Raw genomic sequence first — 14,082 nt, 5'->3', positions numbered from 1 at the left:
CAACACTTCCAATTCTATCCGGGACCGGTTCCGGGCTGTTAGCCACCCGCCCGCTAGTGTGAGGCTCTGGACGGGTCCGAGCCCTCACTGAAATTCGCGTTGGAATAATTGTTTTACAGAAAGAAAAATATATTAGTTAGAAATAAATTTTTATGATATGAAAATGCGACGCGAATCTTTTAAACAATAGAACAGTGTAAGTCCGTCGACCATTTCCGATTGGAGATCGAATTAAACTTCGATTTTGACCTCTCCCGCGCCTCCCGAAAGGTTTCGAATTGTCATCAGGTNATGATATGAAAATGCGACGCGAATCTTTTAAACAATAGAACAGTGTAAGTCCGTCGACCATTTCCGATTGGAGATCGAATTAAACTTCGATTTTGACCTCTCCCGCGCCTCCCGAAAGGTTTCGAATTGTCATCAGGTGACGACGGGAGACCAATCGGAATGGGGAATCAAAGAAAAACAGATAAAACCCCGGGAATCCAAGGACGCGACGGCTTCTTCTCCCGAAAGTTCCAAGTGACGGACCTGTAGTTGTGTGCGTGTCTCGCCCCCATCTTCGGCTCCGTCTCCCGACCTCGGATCGACAACTTTCCATCAACGGAAGTCGACCGCATCGTCCTGGNCAGTTTTTACTGGCTTATCGAACAAACGAATACGAATGGACCCTAGACCATCACTGACTGATTGCCATTGGAAGTCGGCTTGTTACAAAAACATAGCTTCCCTATCAACAAATGTCACGGTACGCCCCTGATTGCTATTCATCTTTACTGTTGACAACACACAAGAATGATTCAAACGACCCAGATAAAATAGTTTTGTTTTTGAACACCATGGGCGAGCATCCGGTGAAAAATTGAATAGTAAACTGTTAAGATTTCAAAAGTTTAAAATGATTGGCTGTTAAATACAGGGTGTGATGTAATAACCATCCATTCAATTGTTCATTAAAAATATATTTACATTTATAAAGTTTTATTACTCTAAACTATTCAAAATTAACTATCCTTATAATTGTGTCCTCTACAGATTCGAGCGTAACAACTGATTTTCTTTCCAGTTTCGAAAAATGCACGCCCNATGTAATAACCATCCATTCAATTGTTCATTAAAAATATATTTACATTTATAAAGTTTTATTACTCTAAACTATTCAAAATTAACTATCCTTATAATTGTGTCCTCTACAGATTCGAGCGTAACAACTGATTTTCTTTCCAGTTTCGAAAAATGCACGCCCCATTGTTCCGCTAGAAGTATTTCCTGTCAACTGAATAAGTTGATAGGAAATACGCCGCAATGTCACGTGGCTAAGGAGAGTGACGTTTCTAGGTAGTAACGTAATTAGGTCAGGTGACACGATTCACGCGTCCATCTCCACGACAAGTTTAAGCACCGGTGTACATTCGGTAAATACTGTATTCCTAAGATTTTTTTGTCTATAGCGATTTTTCTACAGGTCTCCCCCCAAAAATTCCGCGTTTTTGCAAATGTCTATTAAGTTATGTGTCTTATAAAAGAAATTTAATAGAAAACGTGTAATGGTACAAATCTATAGTTTTACCAGAAATTAATTACCAAAATTTTAAATAAAATTGTTTGAACAAATTTCATTTATTGCAATAAAAATAATCTGAATCATAAACATCGAAAAACGAAAACGAAACTAGATTATTTTTAGAAGTTGCTAAATCAATAAGGATGACGCCACAGTGATATCTCGGTTGCCGTGGTGAGTGCTTTGGTTTTGGTTTCGGTGTGAGAGGTACATTACGCCCGCACAGGCAGCAAACGATACGTGAGAGTTACAACTTATTATTATTACCGGTAAGTTATAGTTCGTATGCTTAAATTTAATTAAAATAATAAGTAATAGACATTAGTTTTTACGGTATTAGGAAAATATCAGCAAGTTTAATTACTGATATCGTTTATACTTGTGTATTAAACAAGACGTGTGACAGATTAAATAACGTGTAATAAATAATTTGAAACAGAATTTTAATTTAATTTATGCGTAAATTGATGCTTTCTGAATGTATTTTGATTTAATAAATTGTATTTATTACTCTGTGCGATGAGATTGAACTCGATCGTAGTACTCTTTACGTCAAAACTTTACTGTTTATTTTTCTGTCTTTTCCGGTCTCCATTAAACTTGCTATTAGATATTAATGTGTGTAATACTGTACTTATAAATCCATAGATCACACCTCTGGCCTTCCCGTTTTCCCAATTATCACCCAGGCAAGAGGGTTTCTTTTTGTGCCCAATTCACGCTCCGAATGATACGTTTGGGACCTTAAATTAACATAGCTGTTAAGGCTGTTATACACGTTACGGAAATCCTCAAAGGATGTACTGTACGTATTTAACAGACGAAAAAAAATCGGATATAACTGGCTGGATCGAACATAGTAATTTACAAAACTTATTAAAATATTTTCCAACGTATAAAGAATTATTTTTATTTAAAGGTGGATAGATAAGAAAAAAAATCACGGTTAATCCTCAAAGGATTTCCGTAACGTGTATAAACAGGGGTGTCGTTTCCACTATGGAAGGTATGGAAGACGTCACATTTTTGCAGGTATGGACTTCCATACCTCAGAATATTGAAAAAATTATTTTATAATTTAATGCAAGGCAAGCCAAGGCACTTGCTCTCTGTATGAAAACAAATCGTTTCCTTGGATGTTGACCAATCACTCTCTTACATAATCCAAAATATCAAAATTTTTCTAACTAAGCAATTCATCACTCGGTAGGTCTAAATGCAATTTTTTTTTAATATTCAATTTAAATAAATTATTTCCTTACTTCAAAATACCAATTATCTATTAAGGTAGTTGATGCCAAATGTCATTTTCTTACAAAAGTGTTGAAACTCGAGATATCAGTTATTAATACTACCATAAGTGGTTTAAGTTTTATTAAGATTTTATGTGCTGTTATCAAAATACTCAACTTTGAATTTGCATATTTCAACGAGGCATCTTATGGGCAACTAATTCAAAAATTCCTATTTTTGTTAATAAATTTTAAAATTTTCTTACTGTTAACTTAAAAAAACTATTATTTTACGTAGATTTTTATGTGATTNCAAAAATGGATAATGCTCCTACCACGCCCTTACGACTTTGACCTAGCTTCTATTTATAATGAAAAGTCTACCGATTCCACATTCATCCTTTATGTAATCTATACACATAAAAGACAAAATTTGTATGTATATTAGATAAAGGCTTTTATACCGTTCAACGTATCCGCACCAAAGTTCGCACGAGTATTCTCTAGAAAATATGTATTGTGGGGTCTCCACTCCCAATCATCTCTAAAACCCAAGCAATTTTTATGTTGTAGTTTCATTACTGTGATTATTCGGCTCAATAAATGTACATTTAAGTTTTGTTAAGATTTTATATACCGTTATCGAGATACTCAACTTTGAATTTGCATATTTTAACGAGACATCTTATGGGCAACTAATTCAAAAAACGCCTATTTTTGTTAATAAAATAAATTTTCTTACCGTTAATTTAAAAAAACTATTATTTTACGTAGATTTTTATGTGATTATTCATTGGGTGTAAAAAAAACAAAAATATACTTACAATATTTTATGTACTACGTAAAAGTCAGTGATTTTATTTACTAAATATCGATTAAAAAAGTATATTTATTTGTATTTTAAGTGATTTGGTATTTTAAATACTGTATCATACAATGACTCAGACAAAAATGATACTCGTTCAAAAATATTTTTATAACTAATAATGATAATAATTTTAATAATAATGGTGACACATTTAAATCTAATTTAAGCTAATATAGCAAACGTATTTTTTCATTGTTGATTTTTCTCGATAAACTCATTCAACAACATTTTAATATCTAAGGAAGCTGTTAAATCATCATATATTGTATATTCAAAATGCTACAATCATTTAAACAACATTCCATCATTGTAGACCTTGTATAACTTTTTATCCTATGAAGTGTTGAAAAAGATTGTTCATTTGTACACGTGGAATCTGGGATTGTTGGCATAATTCAAACTAATTTATATACTTGTTAAAAATATCAGGTAGCGAGTTATTCGACTTTAAATATTGAATGACGTCATTCAAACAATTAATACGTCTGTAATTTCTTTTTGCATATTCTAAAAAGAGATCTTGTTGGTTTCTTAGTCTTTCATTATCGAAATCAGTATTTTCTTGATCCCTTGAGTAATTGTTATAAAACTCACTTATTATTTCAGAATCCACATCCTCCTTTTCAATGATAAAATTCTCAAACTGAATAAGTAATTTAATTGTTTTTGTATTGAAACAATCAGTTAGCAATGTCATAAATCTTGAAATAAATTTTTCTGTAGTATTCTTCTGAATTCGCATAAGAATGACCTTTATTTTGAGTATCGGAAAATCGTTGATTTGTCTTACGTTGACAAGGTACTTTTGGTCCTTCTATCTCATAATCTTCAATATTTTGTAAAACAGAAGTCCATATGGGTGAAAATTTAGAGTCTCTCTCAATTCTTTGTGGACAGTACGATCGAGTTGGTCGTACTGTCCACGTTAAAACTTTTCTCTTCTGGTTATTTTTCTCTTTCTGAGGCTCCTTTAAACTTGCTATTAGATATAAATGTGTTTAATAGTTGATCACATATATGTTTAATACTTATAAATCCATAGATCACCCCTCTGGCCTTCTCATTTTCCGAATTATCACCCAGGCTAGAGGGTTCATTTTTTGGGCTCAATTCAAGCTCCAAATGATACTGTTTAGGACTTTAACATAGCTTTAGAGCATACTCATAGGAACAAAAAAGTCAAAGGAACCATACCACTATGAGCAATCCTTCGCAAGATATAGCCCCCCAAAATTACTGTGTGATATTTTTCTTTTTTTTTTTTTTTTTTTTTTATCTCCAATTCCCCCGTGGATGTAGGTATTTCTATGTGATTTCTAGTACGGTTGGTGGTCGGGAGTCACACCAACCATACTTTAATCATTTTATTATTTATCTACTAATTTTATAACTAATAAATACCTGTTTGAAATACTTTATTGTTAAATGCAGTTATACAAATTTGATTNCCATGGATGTAGGTATTTCTACGTGATTTCTAGTACGGTTAGTGGTTGGGAGTCACACCAACCATACTTTAATCATTTTATTATTTATCTACTAATTTTATAACTAATAAATACCTGTTTGAAATACTTTATTGTTAAATGCAGTTATACAAATTTGATTGGAATCTCATGGATAATGCTTGTAAGTAAGCATGAACAAACAAGATGCCAGTCATCTGTCAGAATTTTGGATGACTGGCAACTTGGAATAATAACTGCTGAAGAAACACACAATTCTTTGGTTAAACAATATAACTTCCAAAATCAATAAACCTCTGTGGTTGGGATTGGAAATTGGTGTTGAATTTGTTGTCGACATTGATCTTTTTCACAGACCAAGTTGGTTTCAAATTATCCCTTGGAAACAGGTAAGAGACCGATTGGGAAATGAGAACGTGGGACTGAGATCAATTGGGATGTATGATTGAGGAGCAACTCGATCTTGTAAAAACCCGTGTCTCGAGAACACCAGTGACCTGTTGGCCTCCTCAGATTAATCTTGTACTGATGCATTAGGGTACGACTATGCAGACATGAATCTAGTAGTGAGCAATATAGTTCTCGCAAAGGAAAACTATGCACAAGTGAGAAATTTTGCCAGCAGGAGCAAATTTCTGGCACTCTCAAATATCTGACAGGATTTGATATTTATTGTGAATACCTTCTTGCTGAATACTGTGCATGCACCTTGGCATGAGTAGATGGTTTCTCATATCTTTCATTCACTGTACATATAAAAAGATTTTTGTTTTTAAACTATAGATATACATAGTCATATAAACTCTGTTTTATTAACATATTATAAAATTCTTTATACTTTCTCAGTTTTCAGAGAGGAGGAACACCATATTTTAATTTTCTTTTTGTGTGTTCGTTATGAAGTAATCCTTAATAACAAAGATTTTTTGCTAGTAATAAACATCGTATTTGAACCATTTTGATTTTTACTTCCATACAGTTCAATAATTCACACTTCTCTGTGATGAGATCTATGTAAATATGTGACATCATTATCTCCATGCCTTTCTCTCGTTGGTGTAGTCCTTCTATACTTAATGAGAGTAACAAATGTCATCACCTCTTCTCGCCAAATATTCTTGCTCACTTGCTCTCTCGCATGCATGCATGCATGTTGCTTGGCAAATTCACTCACTCATGTCTGCATAGTTACCTTTACTCCTTGTCATTGTTGACTTCTCTTCTGTTCATCAAATTATGTGCGCTAATGACTCTTCTCTACTCTGTAGAATCGAAACTCTCTACTTCCTGAGAAACTGTCAGCATGGATGCCTCATCTATTAAACTCTGAGAACTGAACTTTGTGGACTTTTATCAACTTGGCAATAAACTGAGGATCATGTAAGAATCTTTTAATAAATGGTTCTATTGAATGACAAGCTTACTTTGTACTAAAAAACACATGCCCACATATGTGACCCCATTCTGGCCTATAAAAATTCTCCCCATTCTAATTTTTGCCTTTTTAGTGGATATTTCTATAGCAGGTCCAGACAAGGTCATGTGATAATTTTTCATAATATGAGGTGGTGACATGAGAAAACAGGGCCAGCACACCGAAAATTGCCGCCTGAAGCGAGCCAAATTTATGCTGTTCCTTTTTCACAGTTGCTGGTAAAGTAAGAGCATAGGAAAGGCAACAGGGGCACCTGTACATTGGGGCATTTGGGATACATGCCCCTTTTTCATCTGTGTTTCCCTTTTTCTAATTCCCAAGGGGACCTAATTTCCATTATTGACAAACAACAGAAAATTTGTGACTTCTATTCTAGCCAATTCCTCAAATATAAAAGAACAAATATCATTCATTAATTTCATTGTCCCATTCAACTTTGTTGTATGTTGACCAAAATTAGCCTTTAAAACAATTAGCCTTTAAAATTAGCCTTGTTTTTAAGGTCAAATTTAGGCCCTGATAAGGCCAAGATAGCCCTGATTGCAACCAGTGTCATCTGTGAGAGTACTGATCTGATTGTTTATTATAGACAGAAAACTAAAACTATTCTCACATATTCTTTAAAACTGCATTTATATTTATACATAAAAAAGTGAAAAACTACATAAATAGACTTTTAATATCATTGAAATTTTCTGGTCAGTCAATAATATAGCTAGTTATGTCAGCCTTTCCTGTGCCAATGTTGAACATAATTATGAATCCTTAACATATGACTCCCTATAAAATATCAGTGCCAATGCATCCTGGCACGTTGCAAAATTAAAACAATAGAACACTAACTGATGTATTTACATTGAAAAATTATCAAAGAGGCCAACTAAGTAAATTGTTTATTACATTGTTGTATATTGTAATAAATAAAAATTTCAATATATGATCCAAAAATGAGGCAACCACCACACCCCACATACCAGCCTATGCCAAAATGACATTCTCTAGACTAAAGTCTGCCACTTTCTTGTACAGTTCAAAGTCAAACCAAAGCATGTTTGGTTTGACTTTTTAATCATCAACAATTAATCAATTTAATGATTAAAACAACACTATAACAGTGACGATAAAGATCAAAAACATTAGAATTTATCATCAGGAATAACCAGTTTGCAGGTTACTGAAATTTAACTTAATGGCATGAACCAGCAAGAGGAGTCTCTTTTCCCTTGTAATTTTTCCAAGGGGGAACTTCTTGGGAATAGGCTGGATTCCTGCAGTCATCCCTGAAATTTAGTTTTCGTGATCTTCATCTCTATGCTCTAAAAGATGCATGAATTGCATGACATACTATGGCAAAATACAACTGTCCTATATTGAGTTATTACATGTCATGAAATTCTGTCTTTTAATGCTGCTAGGTTGACAACATTTGTCTTGATAAATGAGGTTCTTTAGGTAGCCCATAACCAAAAGTCAGGTGATCATGGCAGCCACGAAATTGTAATGGTGGTCTTCACCATTAAATGGCAGCTGAGATCACAACTTCATACAAAAACTGTTGAATAAGGCTTGTACATCTAAGCCAATATGCAAGGTGCACCATTTTGCATAAAGATTGTGATGTTCAGATAGTTTCTATGTTGTAGTGCTGGAATGGCAATGGTTATATCTGTAATTCATTAGCAAACACATACAGTATACATATTAAGGGAACAGCAGTGCCAAATTTCACCCTAGTAACTGAATTTTGAATAAAAATTTCTCTCTCAAATTGAAACTGCATATTCAGCACAATATGTACAGTACACCAAATTTGGTTGAGATTTGACCAATAATTTTAACTACAGAAAGCTCTGAACATCTACTGTTTGAGATACATGGTGATCATAATTAAAGGAAATCACAGTATTTAATTAATTATTTTCAACTATATAATAAAGTTTAATGTATTTATGCTCATATAATGAAACATAACCTTTTATATTTTTTTTATTATAGAATTGTGTGAAGTAAACAGCCATGATAAGAAACAGAGCAAGCCCAAGGTAAATTTCATAAATAGATTTTGAACACGATTCTAATATTTGTATAACTAAACATAATTACTTATCTTCCTTTATAAATAATAATGCTTTTAAAATGATTTTATACTTTAACAGAATTACTATTAGTTTTTTCTGTTATTGATTTATGTGTTACTGGAAATTGAATAAACCTAAATTTGACTGGTTAAAAGCTGAAATAAGTTTCTAGTTTTGTCTAGGTAATTGGCAGTCTATTCAACCCCACTTGGGTAAAACTGAATTTATTATGAAGAAAAGATATGGTGAAAATGACATTATGAAAAGTGTATTTATTAGAGAAAAGAATAATGTTTTTGTAATTTTTATAAAATTAATAAATAAATGTGTTAAGAGTACAGTAAAATCTCAACTTAATGAACAAAATTTCTGGTTCTTTTGTCATTTGTGAAAATTACCCTGTTAATTTTAAAATGCATTTTATATGTAATTAAATTAACATGTTTATCTTTCAAATCCAAGAGTCATTGCTCTCAACTTCATGCCACAGTGGGGGGTGTCTCAATATATCTTCATCTAAAGATGAATAAATCGGAAATTTTTTGTTTTTGTCAAATCTAAAGTTTTTTTAAGAACACTAAACTTTAATTGTATTTAACTAAACAAATAAATAAACATTTTTTGGAACATGTTTATTTCAGTTTGGATTGTATACTTGTTTATTACATTCTTGGAACTATGGTGAGTACATAAGCAATACTTATGAAGTTTAATTTCCCAGAAAAGTTTTCTATATGTACTTAATTTTGATTACACAAATGTATCTTACACAGTAGTTTACTAATCTTAATTAATTAGTGTGACCAGAGGGTTGGCACTTCTTTGATGCCATGTCAAAAGAGCACTACTGTGTCCTGTCAGCCAGAGACAGAAGTTGCGACGGCTGTTTATTTTTGTTCAAATTCGTTACATGAGAGTCGTGTGTGTAGGCCGTCGGATTTGGTATGGAGGAATGTGAGACACTCAGATACTAGATCAACAAAACAAATACCCATTTATTTTATGTTATATGATCTACATGCTAACAGTAGCAAGAAAATAGATAATTGATACTAGAGTGGCACTGAAGTGTTTGCAAGAGAGAGAGTTTACATGAAATTATGCATTGTTATAAATACCTGGAAATAGAACAACTTTGTGGATGGGACAATCATCCGTTGACCGAGTCCAGCACTATGGGGACAGTCCAAAGAAGGAAAGTGTTTGAGATTTCTAGTTCTGAAGAAGGGCTGTGCGGTAGATTTTTCTCAGTATGATGCAAGTCTTTGAAATGACGCCCCTTAAATGCTGCTTATGCCACCCCCTTACGCTTGATGCATAGCCCTGTTCTGGAGTCTGGAGGAGGAGGTGATCAGACTAGATCATTGGAGGAGCAGGTGATGATGACTTGTGTTGTGAAGAAATCAGCAATGACTTTTACTCTTGGAGGAACTAGCAATGACTGCCTAAACTTGCTGCTATTCGTCAAATTAAAACAGTAGAACATGGCCAGGAGGGTAGAAGGTCATGGAAAAGCGTGTCTGTTGGCATTGAGAACATGTAAGATGAGATGCTCTCAGGTAGAAAAATTGTCAATTATCACTGCTGACAATATTGTATTGACTAATTTTCCCTTTTTTTGTTGATTAAAACTTTTGTTCATAAAGTCTGGGTTCTCACAGTAGTATAACATTTATTCAGAAAACCTACACTATTATATAATGGACATTCAGTTTTAACAGAAACTCCCTTGCCCAAATTAGTCTGTTAATTTGAGGTTTTATTGTAATAATGAAATAAGAATGGATATATGGCTTGTTTGAACAGGCCTTCTATATCACAAACATATTTTGGATGTTTTGATTTGCCTGCTCGACACTACCCTGAGATAGGCTTGGCACAGCTTGCCATGGACAATTTTAAGGCCATCCCACATAGAACCTAATTTATTTACTATGTGATTGGCAAGCTCTCAGCCATTATCTGATTGTAGAATTGAAGGGGCTCCAAAAATGCAAAAAATATCAAGATTTCTAGCTACCTCTTCTGTTGTTTTTGATTCTAATGCATGTAAATGCACAAACTTAGATGGTCTCATTAGATCATTATAAACTTAAAACATTTATCACAATTTCAATTAGATCTACTTGTGAATGACTGTTCATTTTATTAGAAATCATTGGCCTTACAATTAATCCTTTCTTCCATAATTTAANCACATTTTCACTTTGCAGTTCTTCTCTGTTCTTCTTCCATTATTTACACATGTAGGTCATTTCACTGTTATCCACATTTGATATCATCACTTATCACATACTGCCATGACACTTGTCTGTCCACTACAACTGTCAAGAATTAATGCGATTGGCTAAACGTAGTGACAGCGGGTCAATAGAGAGCAGGGTCCTTGCCGTAATGCAGTTTGTGCACCAATTTTCATACGTGTGTTAATCAAGCCGAATAGTTTGGCCAAATATACTATTCGTTGCAACACTAGTTTAGAATGTTCATTTAGATGGTGTCTAGCACCCAACATTTGATATAAACCTGAAAATGCAAGGGCGTTTTTAAAACTATTTATACCTCAATAAAGCAGGAACTGTGCAAATTGTTTATATACTATATATATTACACTTTTCTTTTTGAGTTTAGTATACAGAGTAGTATTGTTAATTCATTCATCTGATATGTAATGAATCAGTTCCATGGTTAATCTGATATTTTGTCTAATTACTCAATGTAAATTCAGAAAAGAGTGTTGTTAATGATTTTTTAAAAGTAAATTCTAATCACTTAGTGATTCTTTAATGAATTAATCCTTCAAATCTCAATTTCTATTATTTTTGTATTTAGAAATTTTTAAAATTCTATTTAAGAACATATGATACTTACATTCTATTTAATTTCATTTTCAGACATATCCAACAAATTCAAGCTGCATCAGAGATAAAACAAAATTATCAATCAGCTGAACGAGCCAAGGCAACAAATAAGAATGAAAAAGCTCAAGTGGTGAATAAACATAAGAACTTGCAAATAAAAGACCTTAATATAGAGGAACTGCTTAAAGATAAAAAACAACAATCAAACAATTTCTTTGAAAGGAAAATGGGATATAAGAAATTGGAAGAACTCTGTTCAAAGGAGCCATCAGAGATACTGCTGGCTTTAAATTGTCCTAAAAGTGGATTTATAAAATTGTTAAAAGAAAACAGCATTTCTAATGATATGATGTCAAATATTATAACAGCATTGGGAAAGACATCTAAAGCTAAGGAAACTGCCAATTTGAGTTCACTAATAAATCAAGTAGCTTCTCAAACTCCATTTTTAAATCAGCATTTACAGCTTTATTTAATAAAACAATTGAGCCTATCTGTGGCTACTATTGACAGCATTCTACAATTTTTGAAAAAATTTCAAGAATTTCAGCCTGTATCATCTAGTGAAATATTAACATCTCTTATTCCCAGTTTGGAAAATGCTCTGGAGAAATTTAAGAGAAGAGGAATTTCTGTGCCATCAATTATTAAAAACAGCATTGAATCTCTGAAGACAAAGAAAGATGATGTAATAGAACAGTATGATGAAAAAGCAAGATACAGAATATCAGGTGATGAAAAATTGCATTCTGAAATGCCTCCTGAAGAATACAAAACAATACCAATTTTTCCAACAAAAGAAGATTTTGTAAACAAACGGCCATTCCTGCGTCCAAATATTGTTAAAGGGAATTATTTCAGTGTGGACCATTACCTTGATGTGCAATTTAGGCTCCTTCGTGAAGATTACGTCAGACCTCTTCGAGAAAATCTGGAAAGCTACAAACAATCTTCAAACCAGAAAGGTGCAGAAAAGAAATTTCGTGTTTATAACAATGTGCAAGTATTGTGCCCTTATAACACAGAGGGAGGAATTGTGCATTTAATTTCATTTGATGTAAAACCATTTTCTAGAGTCCAGTGGGAGGTAAGCAAGCGATTACTAACTGGATCATTATTGTGTTTTTCGTCAGATAATTTTGAAACTATGAAATTTGCAACAGTAGCCAATAGAGATCCATCAAAACTAAGAAAAGGACAGTTGGAAGTTCACTTTGAAAAGTTAGGATGCGATATGTTTTCAATACCTGCTTCAGAAATATTTGTAATGGTAGAAAGTGAAGCCTATTTTGAGGCTTTTAGGCACACGCTACTAGCTTTGCAACAAATAAATGAAGAAAATTTGCCTTTGAAACAATATATTGTGCATGTAGCAAACGAAGTAAATGCACCAATGTATTTAAACCCTAGCAGAGAATATAATTTTCTGTCCACTTTTAGAAATCTCTATTCTGCTAATAACAAAGGTATGGTTCCTGTTTTAGATCCGAATTGCTGGCCTTCAAAAGAAATATTGGGTTTAGATGCTTCCCAATATTCTGCTATACAAGCTGCATTAACTAAAGAAATGGCTATTATACAGGGACCACCAGGGACAGGGAAAACATTTATTGGTTTAAAGATTTCACAGTTGTTGTTGGAAAATTCTTCTGTTTGGAATAAAGAAAAAAATTGTCCAATTTTAGTTGTTTGTTATACAAATCATGCACTAGATCAGTTTCTTGAGGGAATGCTACGTTTCGAAAGTAATATTATAAGAATTGGTGGACGAAGCAATAATGAAAGGATTAAACAGTTACAACTCAGTCAAATTAGACAAAATGCTAGACGAGAGAGAAAAATTCCTTATCACATATACCTGACAAGAAGAGATATAATGGAAAAAATAGCGCAGATTAAATGCTATTTAGATGATATTCAAGTACTTTTAGAAAATAGCACTCAAGAAATTTTAAACATTCTACATCTGGAGCACTTTATGGAAAGAAGACATGTATATTTCCTTCAGTGTGGTCCTATACCTTCTTTAAGACAAATGTATTCTATTTCTGATTGGCTCGAACTCTCAAGTGTCGAGTTTGAAAATTTAGAATTAGATGATGACAAAAATATTAATGATGACAACACAGAATGCACATCTACAGAAAATGAAAATGTTGACGGCGAAGAGGATATTGAGTTTGAACTTAGTTTAAGGGAAATAGATGAATATGAATTCAAGCCCATTAATTATTTATTTCCTACTCAAAGACAATCTTTATTCAGAATAGTAGAGTCAAAGAAGACAGAACGTAAGAAGAGAAGATACATTAGTAAACAGTTAAGACACAATGACATCATGACCATTTCAGAAGTAAAAAAAATTGGCAATGTGTGGAAACTAGAGAGAGAGGATCGTTGGCGTTTATACAGATTCTGGGTTGCAAATTACATCATCAATACAATGCAAACTTATTCATATTTTGAAAAATTTTACCAAGAACAGTTAGAAAAACTTCAAGAATTGCGCATGGCAGAAGACAAATTTTTACTACATCAAGCAAACATAATAGGTATGACAACAACAGGCGCAGGT

General features: G+C 33.0%; 1 protein-coding gene across 1 annotated transcript in view; it reads left to right on the top strand.

The window, feature by feature from the left end:
• The first annotated feature begins 1,228 nt into the window (after positions 1 to 1,228).
• Positions 1,229 to 14,082, top strand: part of LOC111640079 (NFX1-type zinc finger-containing protein 1-like) — a 33,143-nt gene continuing 20,289 nt past the window's right edge. Inside the window, 4 exon segments of the mRNA XM_023386080.1 lie at positions 1,229 to 1,836; positions 6,402 to 6,513; positions 8,564 to 8,610; positions 11,541 to 14,080. Of these exon segments, the coding sequence (XP_023241848.1) occupies positions 8,585 to 8,610; positions 11,541 to 14,080 (2,566 nt within the window). The 5' untranslated portion in view covers positions 1,229 to 1,836; positions 6,402 to 6,513; positions 8,564 to 8,584.

Source organism: Centruroides sculpturatus, unplaced genomic scaffold, assembly GCF_000671375.1.
Source record: "Centruroides sculpturatus isolate CEXI.00-Female unplaced genomic scaffold, Cexi_2.0 scaffold1420, whole genome shotgun sequence".
Lineage (NCBI taxonomy): Eukaryota > Metazoa > Arthropoda > Arachnida > Scorpiones > Buthidae > Centruroides > Centruroides sculpturatus.
Note: the sequence above shows the minus strand (reverse complement) of the source record. Positions and strands in the feature narration are given on the sequence as shown.